A 19,954-nucleotide genomic window follows, 5' to 3' on the forward strand; every position below is an offset into this window, starting at 1 on the left:
CCCATTGTTATATCATCTTCGCATTCTTCCATTGATTTCCTTGTGCTGCCTAGTACCATCTTTTTCCCTTACTTTCCCACCATTTTTCATTATTCCTCCTCTCACCCCTCTCCCAATATATATTCCCAGCTCCTTCCTTATCTCTCCTTTTACTCTCTCCATTCCTTCTAGCAGCCCCTTTCTCTTATTGGGCTGGAGCAGGCCCCTTCTCTAGATAGGTTATCAGGCTTTTCCTGCTCAGGGACAGCAAACCACAGATGTTTTCCTCAGCTGAAGCCAGACATGAATTAAGAACTCACCTTCACTCCCAAGGCAGGGTTGGAACTGCAACAACTATTTCCTGTTGTGTTGGACAGGCAATCCCAGATACCTCCATCCTGAGCCAGCAACTGGGGTCTCAAGAGATGGAGACAAAAGGTAATTCCCTGCTCCTGCTGGGCACCAGAGGTGGATGAGAGTAGAGAGGATGGGTTGCCTTACTCCTGCAAGTCAGCAGAAAGGATACGACCACCATCACATCAGTACAAATACCAGACTGGCACTGCTACAGATAGGCCAAAATACATGATCATTTGTCTCCCATAAATATCTTTGGGCAGGGTTTATCACAATTAGAGATGGAATAATTAAAATCCTCCAAAAGAATCAAGGAAAAATTAAGCAAGTTCCTGAATAGGAATTTGTTTGTCCAGGGTTTATTTTAAATATTTTTAACCTAATCACAGATCCCAATTCTTTGAAGGGAGAGGGGTAGAGGAGGGGTAGACACTGTTTGTGATGTTAATCCAGTTAAATTTGCTCTCTGCTTAAAAGTATCAAATAGCAACTGAGCAGCACTGACTAGAAAAATAGTTGAAATGCTTGAAGCATCCTTCAGCTGACAATCCAACACTCTTCATGCACATCCCACATACCTGATTATGTTCGAGTAGGGAGAAATATTTCATCTTCATTATATCGAAACTCTTCAGCTTGACTCTGAGGGAACTCTCCAAACTCTTCCATTTTGCCTAGATCCAAACAAAAGCATGCAAACTTAGGTGACCTATACATAATTCTAGTAACCATAGTGGTGATGGAGAAAACTGGATTTTTTGCAGGTAATATCTTCTATGAGACCAACACAAAAGCCATACAAAGTTGTTCCACCAAATGGCCTTTAGAGACCACAAAGTCTTCTTCAGATATGTCATCTAATTAAACTTCAGACAACTTCTGTAGAGGGGACCAACAGTCTTGAAAGCTCATGAACATTTAGGGGGCAATCTATAATCTGCAATTAATGGCCAGATTTTAACACGAACTTTCTCATGGAAAACACTGTTTAATGCACATTGTATAAAAGCTGGTGCTTTGCATCAGATTACGGCCAGCATTAATATATTAGTATTATGTATTATGTTAGTTGGGGGACTAACGAAAGGCTCAATCAGGCAGATGCAATATAGTGCGCTCATCCAAGCACACTGCTTTACATGCGACTGGATGACTGTCCAAAACCCCTCATGCAATAAGGGGATTAATGTGTCCAAAACAAGTGTCCAAACCAGCACAAAGCTAATAGCACTCATCACAAGTAAATTCATGAGGATGAGGCTATTAGCAGTTACCCCTGATACAAAAAAAAAAAAAAAAAAAAGTGTGCCAAATGTGCACATTTTTACTCTCAAACAGATTGCCCTGGAGCAGGCATTAATTCTTGAGGAGCCCCAAAATATTACAGAAAAGCAGAAAATACTGCATTTCTGTAGTTCCTCAGACTTAATATCGTGGCAAGTTTAAGTCGGAGGAACCAAAAAAAAAAAAGTTTTAAAAAAAAGTGTCGCCAGCAGTCTGGTTAAGAAAACGGATGCTCAATTAATGAGTGTCCATTTTACTAACTCTTGGCTGTGCACAGGTTAGGAAAAATGGACGCTCATAAAAACTGAGAGTGTTTGTTTTCTAACCCGCTGACCTCTCCTGGGCATCTGAAGCCAAGGAAGTGCTAAGGATGCAAAATTTTCCCTAGTACCTCCTTTTTACCTTGGCAGCCCATTTAAATATTAAATCGGGTGCTCAGGAAAGGCGAATTGGCATGCTTTGAGAGCGGGCACTCAATCATGAGTGCCCGTTTAACGTGCGCCAATATTATAAATCGGCCTGAATGTGAGCTATGAGCACTTCAGACAAAAAAGCCCCCCCCCCTACGGGCCAAACCCTCTAGCTGCCTGATGCTGAAAGAAACTAACTCCCCTAGGCTGACAACTTCCCGGTTCCCCCACCTCCAAGCTGGTATCCCTAGTCTACCCTATTTACAGTCACGCTGTTCATAAGTTGTATTAACCCTTTAAATATTAATGAATATCTGCATAAATTTGCATGTGATGGATATAATAAAAATATCAGCGGTCCATGTTTACACACACAAGTGCATTAAGGTTATTGCTCCATTAGCCTGGACGCATTTTAGTTCATTGGTACAGAAAGATGTCATGTAATCCCCTAGGTGCCACCCCTAACACCCACTTAGATTAATCCTGTGGCCACTTGAAGGGGTCCTACCAAGCACTACCCAGGTCTGAATGCATTTGCACACATGCTTCTACACTGGCCACATGCCTAGGGGCAAGTACTCAGGTCCATAAGCTATTCCCCTAGTAGTTTCTAGGGACACTGGAGTCACAAAGGAGGTTTCAGTCTTACAGCTTCATCAAGAATACTGGGATACGTATGCTGTCCAAGCCTCATTCTGAGTCAAGCCAGCATCCCAAAGCTGTTTGAACTACAGTGCATAGATAAAACCAAAGGAAGGGAGATCTATGGGGAAAACAGTCACAGGCCAAAACCAAATTACGAAGCATGCAAAACCCGTTTCACCACAAAAGATTTCATATTGGTTTACTGAAAAATATCACCAACTTGATGAGCACTATAATAAGTAAGGGTGACAGTGAACTCACTGAACTAGAATTTCCTATGAGATCCATTAGCATTTTTAATATTAGCTAATGTCTGATAAATGTTCCCTATTCATCAATAACCTCTTAATGGATATAAAATTACAAGAATACAGCAACTCCTTTGCTGAAGTCTTTAGTTTCCAGTCTTCGTGCACAATGAATTTAAAATACTCTATCTAGTTTTCAAACATCTTGGGAGAAAAGGCAGCAACTTCAAAAAAAACTGTTTATACTGTCCAAGCTGTCTACTAAGATCAGCATAAGCTCCTTTACTTTCCATAACATCTCTAAAGAGAGGCATATTTAGCGACAACTCAAACATACATTTAGCTATATCTGTTCACTTCTATGGAACAAACTGCCCTTGGATTTTCTATTCAAGGCCATTTACCTTTCCATAAGGCAGTAAAAATCTGATTTTAGTATACCTTACCCTAGCCTGACTTGACACCTGCTACTATTGAGCTGTGTTGATAGGTCTGTGGGGCTATGGTTTTCCATGTTATATTCTAGATCAGGGGTCGGGAACCTTTATGGCTGAGATAGCCATGAACGCCACATATTTTAAAATGTAATTCCGTGAGAGCCATACAAGACCTACCAAATTAATTTACTACAACCCCCTACTCTCCTGATGCCCCCCCAAGACCTGCCAAAAGTCCCTGGGGGTCCAGGGCTCGCAGACAAATCTTTAATAAAAAAGTAAAAATCTAACAAAAACCCCCACCCTCCTGACACCCCCCAAGACCTCCAAAATTAATTTACTACAACCCCCCCCCCCCCCCCCAAGACCTGCCAAAAGTCCCTGGTGGTTCAGCGGGGGTCCAGGGCTCGCAGACAAATCTTTAATAAAAAAGTAAAAATCTAACAAAACCCTTCACCCTCCTGACGCCCCCCCCCCAAGACCTCCAAAATTAATTTACTACAACCCCCCCCCCCCCACAAGACCTGCCAAAAGTCCCTGGTGGTCCAGCAGGGGTCTAGGAGCGGTCCGGGAGCGATCTCCTGGACTTGGGCTGTCGGCTGCCAGTAGTCAAAATGACGCCGACAGCCCTTTGCCCTCACTATGTCACTGGGGTCGACCAATGGCGGCGGTAGCCCCTGTGACATAGTAAGGGCAAAGGGCAGTCGGCTGCCCTTACTATGTCACAGGAGATCACTCCTGGACCCCTGCTGGACCTCCAGGGACTTTTGGCAGGTCTTGGGGGGGGGGGGGGGGGGGAGTTGTAGTAAATTAATTTTGGAGGTCTTGGGGGGCGTCAGGAGGGTGGGGGGTTTTGTTAAGATTTTCACTTTTTTATTAAAGATTTGTCTGCGAGCCAGATGCAGCCATCAAAAGAGCCACATCTGGCTCTCGAGCCATAGGTTCCCTACCCCTGTTCTAGATGTTTACATTTCAGAATGTTATCCTACTATTCTATATATTTTTCTGCTATTCTTAAGATGTTTTATTTGATTATGTTCCATAGCTTTTACATTGAGTACATGTTTTTTTAAAGATGCAATTGTGCATATGTATTAATGTCTATATATATATTTATGTTTGTCATGCACAAAATGATGCCCTGTGGTTAGAAGCCCTGCATATATATACCCCCACCGAACACTACAATCAGAAAATAAAGAACTTCTCATGGTTCTCTCAGGCACACTTGAGGGAAGTAAGAAACTGTGCAAAATCAGTAAATTGTCAGTAAATTGTCAGTAAATTGTCAGTAAATTGCTCTCCCCACCCGGGCGGACTAGACGCCGATAGCGCAAACAAAAATCCCTACTGCAAAAATTAAAGCGGCTAGAAATTTAAAAAACGCGCCGAGATCGGAAGCCCCGCCCGCCGAACAAAGCCTCCAATCGCAGACAGCCCAGAGGGGCTTTAAATCCTCTTGAAACCGGCGCCATTTCCTCTTCATCACGGCTGCCACCATCGGGGAAGACCTGCGCGATCGGCGCCGAGCCCCGCCGGGGGAAGGTCAGTAAATTGCTCTCCCCACCCGGGCGGACTAGACGCCGATAGCGCAAACAAAAATCCCTACTGCAAAAATTAAAGCGGCTAGAAATTTAAAAAACGCGCCGAGATCGGAAGCCCCGCCCGCCGAACAAAGCCTCCAATCGCAGACAGCCCAGAGGGGCTTTAAATCCTCTTGAAACCGGCGCCATTTCCTCTTCATCACGGCTGCCACCATCGGGGAAGACCTGCGCGATCGGCGCCGAGCCCCGCCGGGGGAAGGTCAGTAAATTGCTCTCCCCACCCAGGCGGACTAGACGCCGATAGCGCAAACAAAAATCCCTACTGCAAAAATTAAAGCGGCTAGAAATTTAAAAAACGCGCCGAGATCGGAAGCCCCGCCCGCCGAACAAAGCCTCCAATCGCAGACAGCCCAGAGGGGCTTTAAATCCTCTTCAAACCGGCGCCGCGCGCCGTGCGTCGCGCAACGAAGGAGCACGACAAAGGGGCTTGCCCCTTTGTCTCGCCCCTTCGTCGCAGCCCCGAAGGAGCCACAAGTCAAACCCTTGGTCTTCCAGCTCTGGTTTATATCTCATCTCCTCGTCAGCTGCTCACCATTGCAGCTCCTTCATAATAACAGCGGATCAACTACTAGCTGAAGTATCAGAGCTCAAACATCGAAAGACAGCGGCACTAGCCTTCAATTTCCATCCTCCCACAATAAAACCTACCAAGCCACTACATACTACCGCGTACAAGATTCCAACTCCAGACCTGCACAGACCACGCCAGCTTCAATCCAAGAACCAGTGGAATAGCCGGAGTGGCAACAGATTCCACAGAGGAATATCAGAGATCTTAGAAAAGGTGACTATTCTCGGACTACACTAACCCAGCATTCGCCCAGCATACAGCTAACTGCATTCGCCCAACATATACCCAGCATTCATCTGATTACATTCTCCCAGCATTCGTTCGACTACAACCATTCCGTCAGACATCTGACTTCAGACACCTCCACCCGCTAACATGCACCCCATCACAATTCCCATTATACATAACTACAAGTGGAGAGCACCAAAACCCCCCACCTTCACAACTGCCCACATAGATTCAGGCCCTTCCCCATACCAAGACAACAAAGACTCATATCCATCATGACTTCCCCCATCACGCAACTTCTTGGCCTCACTCTTTTCACCTTAACCCTATTCAACGCTCAATCACTTTCCAAAAAAATTCACCTTCTTAATGATTACCTCATCGACAACAACCCAGATATATGTGCAATAACAGAAACTTGGTTAAAACCTTCAGACATAACACTAACAAACCAGCTACCAACTCAAACATTTGACCTCTTCTCAATACCCAGACCCAAAAAAAAAGGAGGAGGAATCCTACTTGCCGCAAAAAAACAACTGGGCCTAACCCTACAACAATCATATTCCACTACAAAACTGGAATGCTCCCTATTCAAATCACAACAACTTCAAATATTTCTCATCTACGCCACACCAGGAACCCTAGACACCAACCCCTCTCCTCTAATAGAGCTAATAACCAAACACCTCAACTCAGAAAAACCATCTATCATCCTAGGAGACTTCAACTTACACGTCGACTCCACCCCTCAATCTTCAAACTGTGAAACATTTCTTACCTCCCTCAGTCACCTAGGATTCTCACAAATAATCAGCGGTCCCACACACAAGGCAGGTCACACATTAGACCTCATCTTTATCAACGAAAGCTTATCTACCTATTCCAATCCCTCCTGTACTCCAGTCCCCTGGTCAGATCACCAGATCATCAACACGACTCTCAAAATGAAAAACACTCCACCTCCAAACATTAACAAAACCACGATTCATTTTAGGAAACCATGCTCGATTGATCAACTTAACGAACAATGCTCCAATGATCTCAACCAACTAGACCTCTCAGATGCCGACACAGCCATTACCTCATGGATCAAACTCACAAACAAAATAGCTGATCAACTTTGCCCAATCTCCTCCAAAACAATTCAACCAGCACGAGACAACAGAAAACCGTGGTTCACCCCAGATCTCAAATCCCTGAAACAAAAACTTCGAAACAAAGAACAAAGCTGGAGAAACAACCCTTCACACTCAGCAAAACTGGACTACAAAAACACCCTCAACACCTACAGAAATGCCATCCACAAAACAAAGAAAGACTTCTATGCAAAAAGAATTCACAATTTCATCTTCGATTCAAAAGCTCTATTTTCATACGTCTCATCTCTTACCAAACCAATGCCCCCAACCATTCCAGACCAACAAGCACTCAACAAGGCAAACGAATTGGCCACTTATTTTAAAACAAAAATCTCCAACCTCACTCAACACCTTACAACCCACAACTCCCCACCTATACCTATGAGCGCTTTTCAATTCACTCAGAACGCCAGACTAGAGGCTTTCGAACCCACATCTGCCATGGAGATCGAAAACATACTCAAAAAAAATTAAACCAGCTGCTCATCCCTCAGACCCACTACCAACCAACTTGCTCACCGCCATCACTAACACTGTAGCAAAACCCATTGCAGAAATCATTAATACCTCCCTAGCCCAAGGCATTGTACCCAATCAGTTGAAACTAGCAATTCTCAAACCACTACTAAAAAAACCAAACGCTTCACCTTCTGACCCAGCTAACTTCAGACCCATTGCAAACTTACCATTGATTTCCAAACTGATGGAAAAAGCTGTCAACAAACAACTTTCCGAATACCTCGAGGAACACAACATTCTCTCTCCCGCACAATACGGTTTTCGGAAATCATTAAGCACAGAGTCCCTTCTGCTTTCTCTCACGGATACCTTACTTCTGAATCTGGAAAAAAAACAATCATACCTACTGGTTCTCCTAGATTTATCCGCAGCATTCGACACGGTAAATCACTCTCAACTCCTAGACCAACTATCAAACATAGGAATTAAAGGCACGGCTCTCAGTTGGTTTAAATCATTATCATCAAACAGGTTCTACAAAGTCAGAATAAACAACAAGGAATCTGAACCCATCCTATCAGACCAAGGCGTTCCACAAGGTTCATCTCTATCTCCCACCCTGTTCAACATTTACCTCCTCCCCCTCTGCCATCTGCTATCAAAACTCAAGCTTACCCACTACCTCTACGCAGACGACATCCAGATCCTCTTACCCATCTCAGAATCTATTCAAAAAACTTTATCCTTCTGGGAGGACTGTTTACAACCAATTAAACAACTACTCTCCAACCTTAACTTGATTTTAAACTCCAGCAAAACAGAGATGCTACTTATCTCACACGTCCCACACATCAACTCACCTTACCTTTATCAATCCACCTCATTAAATATTGATCTCTCTTCAGACGTCAGAGATCTAGGAGCATGGCTTGACAATCAACTTAACTTGAAAAAATTTATAAATACCACCACCAAAGACTGTTTCTATAAATTACAAGTCCTCAAAAAGTTAAAACCTCTCCTTCACTTTAATGATTTTCGCCTTGTCCTACAATCCATCATTTTTTCAAAACTCGACTACTGCAACGCAATCCTGCTTGGACTCCCCGCTAACAGTATCAAACCCCTTCAGATGGTACAGAACGCCGCCGCCAGAATCCTAACAAACACCAATAAAAAAGAACATATCTCCCCTATCCTGAGCAACCTCCACTGGCTACCCATCAAACAGAGAATCCTTTATAAAACCCTTACCATTATTCATAAATCAACAAACAACATCGCCCCTATATCTCTCCAAACGCAACTTCGTCCACACCTATCCTCCAGACCCATCAGAAGCGCCTACAGAGGCACATTATTCGCCCCTCCAGCAACATCATTACTAAGAAAAAGAGCACTCTCAACCGCAGGACCACACCATTGGAATGCTCTCCCCCCAGACCTACGCCTTGAACCCAGTCTGCCAGAGTTCAAAAAAAAGTTAAAAACCTGGCTCTTCAGACAAGCGTTCCAATTTACAGAATCCAACTAAGCACCTTATCCTGATTGAACCTTTAATTTATTGTTTTATACAGTTAACAATATTCAACATATATATATGCAATATTTAACTTTTTAATTATTTTAATTTAATTTAATTTAGGTCACGAAAACATTCAATGTTTAATGTTTAATTGTTAATTGTTATTTTTTATTTTTATTTTTCATTGTTATTTTTCAATGTTCAATGTTCGATGTAATCAACCCAGGTCTGACCTCCCAGACTGGGGCAATTTCTTCGTTTACTGTAAACCGGACTGATTTGTATTGTATACAGGAATTCCGGTATATAAAAATTAAAAATAAATAAATAAATAAAAAAATCCATAGCAGTCCAAAAATTTGGAACACCATGCCAGAGCACCTCGGAGTCTTATCTGACTTAAATGTATTCAAAAGGGCATTAAAAAACTTGGTTATTCCAACAAGCCTTCAGGTACACCATCTTAGAGCTTCCAATAAATTTTTTAGAAATCAGGTTCATGTAGTTTTGCTTTTATTATGTTTTAATGTGATTTATTTTAATTTTGTAAATCACCATAATCATTAGAGTGGTTGAACAATTTTAATACATTTATACTGATTGTTTTGGGTTTTGGTTTTTTTTTAACATTGCTCTCCCTCACTTAAGAACATCTAATATTAAGTATAAATGCAAATAAGCCTTCATGTTTAGCATCTTATCCAGAGGACTCGACTTGGTTTCTCCCATCTATGTTCTGCAACACATTCACTCCCTGCTTTAGAAGTATATCACAGTGTTTCAAACTGGGATATTTTATGATGCTTTCTGTATGAACAAAATTATGGAAACTGGCAAAAAACAGATGTTTGTGTGCATACTGCAATGGCTGGGCTATAGAGAACAGTGTGAAGATTAAAAAATGGTTGGGGTGGGGGGGGGGAGGGGGAATAGACAAGCCAGTATACTTATAAATGAAAGTTCCTGGCATTGTAGCCCCAGTAGAGATTAGTTTTGACTTAAATAGAAGCCAAAAAAGGCACAAAGGAAACTGCCTCTTGCAAAAATCCAAGGAAGCAGTATAGTTCTCAACCTTTTTCCCCCATCGTGACACACCTGACAGGCCACGCTCACATGTGTGACACCCTGCTCATTACAATTCATGGCGGAAATAAAAGTAAAGGTCAGGTAATTATTTTTATTGTTAAGAATGACACAAGGAAAAGATACATATTCTGTCTGAACAGAAATTGCATAAATAGTAAACATCCCACACCAAAACAGCACTAATTTCCAGCATTTAAACAGTAACCACCTTACCTAAGAAAAGGCAATACTGACAATATTACACGGGCCTTAAGACACCAATACATCTCCTATTAGGAAAACAGACCAAGTCAGGCTGCTATAGAGCCCTACACAGAAACAAGCCAGCAGAAAACCTCACCTAAATCACATGTGCTGACCCTCACCTAACAAAGAATAAAGAGTCCAAAACGCATAACTAGAAGCATGCAGAAAAAAACTGAATTGGAAACTGCAAGCCAGAGTCTCTGTATGCAGTGTAATGAAGGAAAAAAGAACACAGTCACCCATCCTTATAAAACAAATCAAGAAATATAAAATCAGTAGCAGTAAAACCATACTAACAAAAAGAACAGATTTCGAAACAGCTGATGAGTGGAATATCCAATAATTAAAAACTCAAAAATTTCTAGATACCAATAAAATATTTCAAAATAGCAGACACAAAGACCCAGTAATGAAAAATAAGGATACAAATTTTTTTTTTTGCTCTGCATACCTGGGAACATTCGATATCCAGGTGTCCTGAGATGGTTTGCTTGGAACTTTCTCCTCTCTCAGTCACATACCAGTGCTCTCACACTGGCTCTCAATCACTCACATATACACATGCTTTTTCTCTCACTTATATAGGCTCTTAATTACACACATGCTGTCTATCTTTTCATGCTTACACACAGGCTTTCAATCACACAATCATACTGTCTTTTCCTCACACAGACTCATTCACATACTCAGATGCTCCCTCACCTAAACCAGCTCTCAATCACACACAGACATGCGCTCTCTCTTACTTCTCTCACACAAACAGGTTTTCAATCACAAACTTACACATACAGGTTCCTAATCGTAAACTTACATTCATGCTCTCTCACAGGCAGGCTCTCAATCATTCACATACATGCTCACTCACACGTGCTTGCTTGCTCATTCACTCTCTCCTTCCCTCCCCGGAACTAGCGGCAGCCTCCTCCCAACCCTAACCTCCTTCATTTTCAGCCCTCGCGCAGAGAAAGGAGTCCCATCGGCCACGGGGGTTGATGTTCATTTTTCTGAGCCGCGCTGTTCATTCCTCCGGCCACATCTCTCTTCTGTTCTTCGGGCAGGTGCTGACCACACTAGCATGGTCTCTTCTCCCCATGCACACACCCACTGCTCACCACTTCCTCTTCCGGGCCACGGGGGGGGGGGGGGGGGGGGAAGAAGAGACCATGCCGGTGCCCCGGACTCCAGCTGTTCTGCCACATTCCGCCCGGGCTGACAGCATTTTAAGCCCGGGCGGAGGAGGATCAGAAAGTGTGGCGACACACCTGCATGTTCTTGGCGACACCCTGTTGTGTCGCGACACACCGGTTGAGAACCACTGGTCTAAGGGATAAAATTCTAAAGCATGAAACAAGAGCAGAATCTGGGGGTGATCTTATCTGATAATCCCAAGATGGCCAAAAAAGGTGTAGAAAGTGATGGCAAAAGCCAGCAAGATGCTTGCATGCATAGTTAGAGAGGAATGGTCAGCAGTAAAAAGGAGGCAATATTGCCCCTGAATAAGTCTCTGGTGACACCTTATTTGGAATACTGTGTACAGTATTGGAGGTGGCACCTTCAAAAGGATATAAACAGGATGGAGTCAGAGGGTGGTTATTAAAATGGTCTATAGTCTTCATGGTGAAGTGTAGGGGACAGACAAATAGCTAAATCAGAGCAGATTCCATTGCAATTACAGTATTGAAACAGTTTCAATTTCCTATTTTATGTAAACTTGACAGGAATAGTCAGGTTACTGCAATATTTTAAATGTTGTTTCTGTCGCGTTTGACTGTCTTGCCTACTAATTCTTTTCTCTCAATTGTCAGAGATTGTTATTAAGTTAAAAGTGAGCAGTTCGTTTCCTTCTTGAATGAGCGTTTTTTTTCAAGTTAGGAAAAACCATGACTTCTGACTGGATACCACTCTGTTGGAGTGTGCTACAGGATTCATGTTTGTCGTATTTGCTCCCCTGTGTGTTACAGAGCATGTACACTTTTCCCATCTACATGCTGATGATTTGCAGCTGTTTTTGAGATCACAGGAGATATGGATGAGACTAGGAATGAAAGTTATTAATGTAATTATCTCATGGATGGGCCAGAATTTTTTTTTTTATGTTTACTGACAAGACAGACATGATCTTATTTACACACAATTTAAACCCATTGCAAATATCTTTACAGGCAGGGAAGGAGAGTGTGAAGGCTTCAGAATCTATTCGGGACCTAGGAATTATTCAAGATGCTGGATTTACCTTACCACTACAACTGTCAAACGTCGTAAGGAAAGGCGTTTTCAAACTAAGAACACTTAGGTGGTTAAAGCAGGCCTTACTGCAGAGGACAAATATGGGAGGCGGGTTATGGAGCTACAACCACCACCATAAGGTCCAAGGCAAGTGGTTTGCAAATAAGCACTCTCATGGTGTTCTTTGTCAGTAGAACAGCTCTCCCCTGCAGTGAACCTATCCATGTTCCAACAAGCTATTTTCTGGGTCCGCACTAGTTTTGATTACTTGGAATTCACCAGAAATCCCAAGTTCTGCAGAAGATGAACTGTCTTTTGCAGGAAGAACAACACTTCCTTCCAGGAGCTTACTGTAGACTAGCCAATTGTCCAGGTATGGAGAGACTGGCTCAGATGTCAAAGGTGTGCTGCTACTACCACAAAGCATTTGGTGAAGAGTCTCTGAGCTGCTGACAAGTCAAAAGGGCATACTCTATTGATAATGAGAAGAATCCATCCTGAAAGTAGCACCAGTGGGACAGATGGATGAGTATGTGCATATACATCCTTCAGGTCGGAAGCGCGCACATCCATTCTTTCTGGTTGTAAGAGAGAACAGGGCTCAGTGAATTCGTTTTGAATTTCTCTTGATTGTCATGCCTTTTGCAAGGTGTACAGCCAGACCGCCTACTAGGGATGTGCAGAGCAAAAGTTTAAGTTCATATGTCCATAAGTCGAAAGGGGGTCCCATTTGCGGTCAATATGGACATATGGAGAATTCCATAAGTTGAGTCTATGTCCATATGTGCAAATAAAAATTTAAACCCCTCACCCTCCTTAATCCCCACCCCCCAAGACTTACCAAAACTCCCTGGTGGTCCAGCGGGGTCAGGACGCCATTTCTGACCAACTTTGCAAGGAGCACGTGACGTCGGCGTCACGTCGGAGTGACGCGGCGTCACGCGATTCCCCGCGGGGTCGCTTCCGGGATCCTCGTTCGGCCCAAAAGGAACTTTTGGCCAGCTTGGGGGTGTCAGGAGGCTTGGGGGTGTCAGATCAGCACAGAATTGTAACATGTGTGGATTTGGTGGGGCAGAAGGAAAGCCCCCATGAAAGGACACCTTCCTCAACCTGGCTGATTGTGTGGTTGGGCAGATTGATAATGTTGGTGCAGTTTGGGGTATCCATTGTGAGTCAAATTTGCATAGTTGAATTAAATAAGAGATGCTTACATGAAGTAGGGCTACCTACTGTTATGAGTGATTCCCCGCGGGGAATCACGTGACGCGGCGTCACATGATTCCCCGCGGGTTCCCTCCGGCACCCTCGTTCGGCCCAAAAGGAACTTTTGGCCAGCTTGGGGGGGCCTCCTGACACCCCCAAGCTGGCCAAAAGTTCCTTTTGGGCCGAACGAGGGTGCCGGAGGGAACCCGCGGGGAATCACGTGACGCCGCGTCACTCCGTGGCGCCGACGTCACATGCTCCTCCTGACTCCTCGCTGGATCACCAGGGAGTTGTGGTAAGTCTTTGGGGGGGATTAAGGAAGGTGAGGGGTTTAAATTTTTATTTTGGATCAACAATCGCGATTTCCAACGTATTCAACATAGCTATGTTGAATAAGTTGGAAATCCGATCGTTTTCGCCTCATCACTTTTTTAAGTTAAAAAAAAAAAAGTAGCGTTTTACATTTAAGTTCAAAAAGAATGCACACCCCTACCGCCTACTGATTTCTGCACCATATACCCAGGCCATGGTGTCAGATAGGATACAGTCCTAGAGAAGGAAATGCAGTTCTGGTAGTGATTTGTAAGTGGCTCTGGGACAGGAGATGGGAAGGAAGCTAAGGGGGAAGGAGACTGCTACCACAGAACCAGCTAAACCCTAAGGGCTGCTGTTTTTCTGTCTCCCAAATCAGATTACTTGTTCCAGAGTAAAGGGAGGGAAGAGAAGGAGAGGGGTGAAGAATAAGCAGGAGTTGCTGAAGGTGGGGAAGGGGAGATGGCATGAATTGTTCCTAGCCATTTAAAACTTCTTCTACTCCCCTTAATGGGACAGCACATCAGCACAGGGCACTGCCACCATTATGTATAAACCTAACTACATTTAACTTTTATTAAACACCTGGTTACAGTTGTTCTGGTTGGAGAAGAGATAATTTGCTCCAAGGTGGTGTGTGAAATAGGTTGTGTCGGAGTGTGCGGAAGAGCGTGCATTGCTTAGGTAGGGTGCCATCTAGATGTGCATTTAAAAACATAAGAAATTGCCATGCTGGGTCAGACCAAGGGTCCATCAAGCCCAGCATCCTGTTTCCAACAGAGGCCAGGCCACAAGAACCTGGCAATTATCCAAACACTAAGAAGATCCCATGCTACTGATGCAATTAATAGCAGTGGCTATTCCCGAAATGTAAACTTGATTAATCGCAGTTAGACTTCTCCTCCAAGAACTTATCCAAACCTTTTTTGAACCCAGCTACACTAACTGCACTAACCAGATCTTCTGGCAACAGATTCAGAGCTTAATTGTGCATTGAGTGAAAAAGAATTTTCTCCGATTAGTGCTACTTGCTAACTTCATGGAATGCCCCCTAGTCCTATTTGAAAGTGTAAATAACTGATTCACATCTATTTATTTATTTAATTAAAACATTTATACACCGTTTCACCAGATACATGAAATGACCGAAACGGTTCACAATACATTTTCAAAATAAAAATTAACTATAAAATGATAACCCCCCAACTGAATTAAATACCATTAAATTATAATAGAGAAAAAAAATTACATTTCAAGGCCTCTCATGATCTTAAAGACCTCTATCATCTCCCCCCTCAGCCGTCACTTCTCCAAGCTGAACAGCCCTAACCTCTTCAGTCTTTCCTCATAGGGGAGCTGTTCCAGCCCCTTTATCATTTTGGTTGCCCTGCTCTGTACCTTCTCGATTGCAACTATATCTTTTTTGAGATGCGGCGACCAGAATTGTACACAGTATTCAAGATGCGGTCTCACAATGGAGGGATAGAGGCATTGTGACATTTTCCGTTTTATTAACCATTCCCTTCTTAATTCCTAACATTCTGTTTGGGGTTTTTTTTTGTTTTGTTTTTGACTGCTGCAGCACACTGAGCCAACAATTTCAAAGTATTATCCACTATGATGCCTAGATCTTTTTCCTGGGTGGTAGCTCCTAATATGGAACCTAACATCGTGTAACTACAGCAGGGATTATTTTTCCCTATATGCAACACCTTGCACTTGTCCACATTAAATTTCATCTGCCATTTGATGCCAGTTGAATTCCTGAGAAAATTGTGCGCAAAAAAAAAAAAGTCAGTATTCTGCAGACTGATTTATTACTCAAATCAAGAAAAGTTTTTACTCAAAAGGTGAATAATTTTTAATTTTCTGATCAATTAGCTATTCTCCCCCCCATGGTCATCCCACAGCTATTCCCTCCCCCAGCAGGGACGGTGCTAGCTTTTTTGCTGGCCTGTGTAAATTACTGTGCTGTGTCGTCCCCCCCCCCTTTCATTCAGTCTGTCCCACACCCATCAAAAAAAGCTCAGCTCCTTCCAGCAATTTATGTTTTTAAGATCTCCCCCCACCACCACAAAAAAACAGAACCCATAGTCAAGAAAAGGGTATTAGGTACCCTAAGCAAACCTTACAGCCCTGCACGCACACAATTCAATTATGCATTTAAAAATAAGATTTTACTCTTTCCCCTCACTGCAAGCTCCTCTCTAGCTGTCTCTTAGGCTTCAATGCCTCCTCTGTCAGCCATGTAGGCAATCCCCACCACTACAGTTTCTTTTCAGGCCCTCATATTTGTTCAGTTATATGTAAACCAATTTGATATCTTGATCGAACGTCGGTATATAAAAGCAAATAAATACATTAAATAAAATAAAACATAACTGCAGCCAAAGACTAGTCTTCTGGCTTGCATGGGCCAACATGAACACATCTTCCTTTAAGGTCTGTGCTGTTGGTTCCAGGAGACTGCACTGAATTCTGCAATATAAATGCATAAGTCTGCTTTGGAAGGGAATTCTGCACAGTACTGAATTCAAGGAGTTGAGTTGCTTGGATGGGAAGGAAGGAATGTGAGTAAGGTGCTTACAGCAGTGGCTGTGTAGCTCTGGTGGCAGAATCAGATGCTGTGGGTGCAGGAGGATGATGGGTGCCTGCAAGTTATTCAGGTGGTAGGTATCAGTTGCTCCAGGAGGGTATCTGTGTAACTAAGTTGTTATGGGGGGGGGGGGGGGGGGGGGGGGGAAGGAGGAAGGTGTGTAAGTCAGGGGTGGGAATGTCCTCACCTCCTGTAGGGACTGTATGTATGTATTTGCAAGTTGCCTTGTGTGGAGAGGAAGGTGTCTCCTACTACTACACCCTCCATTACCTCAGGTGCAAATTTAGGCCCTCATTTACTAAACATTTTTCCCCTTGAACCTAGAATGGGAGAAAAGCCTTAGTAAATCAGGCCCTTACATTATAAGCTTTCTTGGACAGGGACCTTATAATTCACCTAAAGCTCAGATTGTATTATAAATTGGGGGTTAAGACTTAAAAGCAGCCTAAAAAAGATGGGATTTTGCATGACCAGAATGAAGGCCTTAATATCCAACTCAGGAAATCTGTGTCAGACATAGGATGCAGCAAGGTAGAAAGCACAGCTGGGAAGGAGTAGTGGGGCTGGAACGCCTGTGCTAATTTCTCCTCTGGCAGCTCTATAAAAGCTAAAATAGCACGGTTCTTACTCTAAACAAAATTTTAAAAAAAAGTTAAGTGTAGCTTAGTTATAAAATAGTTACAGTGCTTATCTCTATACGGTAGTTTTGTCTAAAGGGATGCTCTCCTGGTACTTTTCACCTTCATATTTCATTTTTTTTTCGAACTTCAAAAACTGTGTACACCATCCATTCCCATCGCAGCCAGGCAAGCAGCAAATGCCAGTCAGGTAGAGTCCAACCGGGGCTTACCACACTCCCACACCCCACCACCATGGGCTGGCAGCACCTGGGTCCATACAAAGAGGAAGAGATGCGTTTGGGAGTAAGAGCAGGAGCCTCTTAGAATACGGTCCTCACCCGGTAGTCCCTGGCGATGTCAGGTACCGGCCGCAGCGTGTGTCCCCGGTGCTGCTCGGCGAGCTGGCAGAGGCCGCAAAGTACCAGCTTGTCCTGCAGGCAGAAGAGGATGAGCGCCTGGGTGGGGTGCAGGGAACAGCTCGCCGTCCCCTCGTCCTCGCGCTGCTGCTGCTCCTGCTGTGCCTCCTCGCACACCAAAGCCATCGTCAGGTTGCTGAGTGTGCGGTTGGTGCACAGCTCGTCGCGCGCCACCACCTGCCTGCAGAGCGGGCAGGGCGCCTTCCGCCGCCGGTCTCGCTTTACGCACTGCCGGCAGAAGCTGTGGCCGCACGCCAGCGTGACGGCGTCGTGGAAGGGCTCATAGCAGACGGGACACTGCAGCTCCTGGCGCAGGAGGCTGGCGAAGGAACCCGTTGCCATTGTTAGGGGCAGAAAAGTATTTCTCGTCTGCTCACCACCTTATCCCCCGGTCACGATTAAAGAGCCGAGGCCCCCGCCCCGCCTTAAAATAGGTCCTTTCCCACCCCGTGTGAGTAGGTGTGACCGGCAGGAAAGCCTCCCCCTGGGCGTCACACCCAACAGAATATTACTAGTCTCACAGCAATAGTAACAGACATCGAACTGAGCGCCATCGCAGGCAATAAAGTATCCCCACCCCCTCAGAATTATTAGACCGGCTTCTAGTTGTTAAGGTAACGCGCGTAAGGGCGGCCCCGCGCTAATTTTGAATTCTATTGGTGCTCACGACTCACCCGAACATCTATGGACTAAGGGCTAAGCAAGAGATCTTGAATGAGATGGTGGAGATAGGCCCGGTGCCATTGAGTGTGCAAACCGTTCGGCGATGGATTGTGCAAAACGTGCGGCCACGTGTGGGCCCCATCCCGCTGGCAGCCGAAGAAGCCCGTCCTGCCACTTCTCAGGTGCCAGGATACAAGAGGAGCTGCAGAACGGCTGCTGGAGGCAGCAGCAGAGGAGGAATGACCAATGGACCCTGATTGCCTGGTCTGCTTGTGCGTGTTGGTGAATGGGAGCCTGCCTGGGATGTGTGTGCCTGCGCGTGTGTGTGAATGGGAGCCTGCCTGTGATGGTGTTGTTATTTAGGAGAGTTGTGGGTGGATCCTTGGACCAGTGGCAGATGACCACGCCCCCGGGGGAAGATCCCAAGAGGGACCACCGGTCAGGCTCAGAGTTAGGAGACAGACACACACTAGTTCTTTTATTAGACAGTATACTGAACCACCCGAGGTGGCAGTAGTGAGCTGGAATGCCCAGCTGGGCTGTAGTCCCTCAGATACTGGAACAGCAATCCCTGGAGGCTGAGCTGTAGAGAAACTGAAATATAGTGAGTAGCAGGGTATGCAGAGTTCATGTACCGAACCTGATGGTAACACTCACATAATGTCTCACAGAAGCCCAGGAGCTGGAATGTATAGGCCTGGTTCCAGGGAAAGCTCTGAGAGAGCGATGGTAACTCACTGATGTAGTTGGCAGTGATGACTTCCAGGCAGAAGAGAATACAGAGCAAGTCTGGGAACGAGGGCCCTCGAGGAGCAAGTACCGGTTCCAGACTGTTACCTGAAAAACAAAGGAGAGAGCGAGGCCCCCGAGGAGCGGGTACCCCTGGTAAGTCCAAGGAGGCAGAGTAGCTTAGGTAACTCAATCTGTTAGCAAATTCTAAGACCATATATATCCGTCGCGGGTGACGTCATCTCAGGGGGACGCCCCTGAGGTTCACGCCATCACCGGTGCTTCAGTCGGGGGCCGCGCCATGCGTGCGCCCCTAGGCCTCCAGGAAACATGGCGGGATGCAGCATCTAGCCGGTCCGGGGACGCCAGAGGACTTAGGCAGAAGGACGCTGCGGCAACCAATCTTCCTGCAGGCGAAGAGGGAGTCGCCAAAGAGGTAAGGAGAGCGGAGAGAGGGCGTCGGGAACCGACGGACACAACAAATGGATGGGGGTGGGTGGGTGTGAATGGGAGCCTGCCTGGGATGGATAGGTTGTGTGTGTGTGAATGGGAGCCTGCCTGGGATGGATAGGCGTGTGTGTGTGTGTATGTGTGTGTGAATGGGAGCCTGCCTGGGATGGATAGGGTGTTTGTGAATGGGAGACTGCCTGGGATGGATAGGTTGTGTGTGTGTGTGTGTGTGTGTGAATGGGACATTCACACACACACACACATTATGTGAGTGTTACCTGCCTGGGATGGATAGGTTGTGTGTGTGTGTGTATGTGTGTGTGTGAATGGGAGCCTGCCTGGAATGGATAGGCGTGTGTTTGTATGTGTGTGTGAATGGGAGCCTGCCTGGGATGTGTGGGTGTGAATGGGAGTTTGTCTGGGTTGTGTGTATGTGTGTGTAAGAGAGAGAGAATGGGCTGCAAGTGGATCCCAACCTGCCAGCAGCTGAAATGAAGAGGAAGGCCCGGGGCTGC

General features: G+C 44.9%; 1 protein-coding gene across 2 annotated transcripts in view; it reads right to left on the minus strand.

The window, feature by feature from the left end:
- TRIM35 (tripartite motif containing 35) overlaps positions 1 to 18,116 on the minus strand; it is an 85,034-nt gene extending 66,918 nt beyond the window's left edge. The window contains exons 1-2 of one of the 2 annotated variants that reach the window (XM_029596204.1): positions 17,520 to 18,116; positions 915 to 1,010 (exon numbers count right to left, since the gene is read on the minus strand). In XM_029596204.1, coding sequence (XP_029452064.1) covers positions 915 to 1,010; positions 17,520 to 17,939 — 516 coding nt within the window. In that variant the 5' untranslated portion in view covers positions 17,940 to 18,116. The remainder of the gene's footprint in view (positions 1 to 914; positions 1,011 to 17,519) is intronic. The other variant, XM_029596205.1, reaches the window with a different exon arrangement.
- Positions 18,117 to 19,954: the final 1,838 nt, after the last annotated feature.

The sequence above is a fragment of the Rhinatrema bivittatum genome, chromosome 3, assembly GCF_901001135.1.
Source record: "Rhinatrema bivittatum chromosome 3, aRhiBiv1.1, whole genome shotgun sequence".
Lineage (NCBI taxonomy): Eukaryota > Metazoa > Chordata > Amphibia > Gymnophiona > Rhinatrematidae > Rhinatrema > Rhinatrema bivittatum.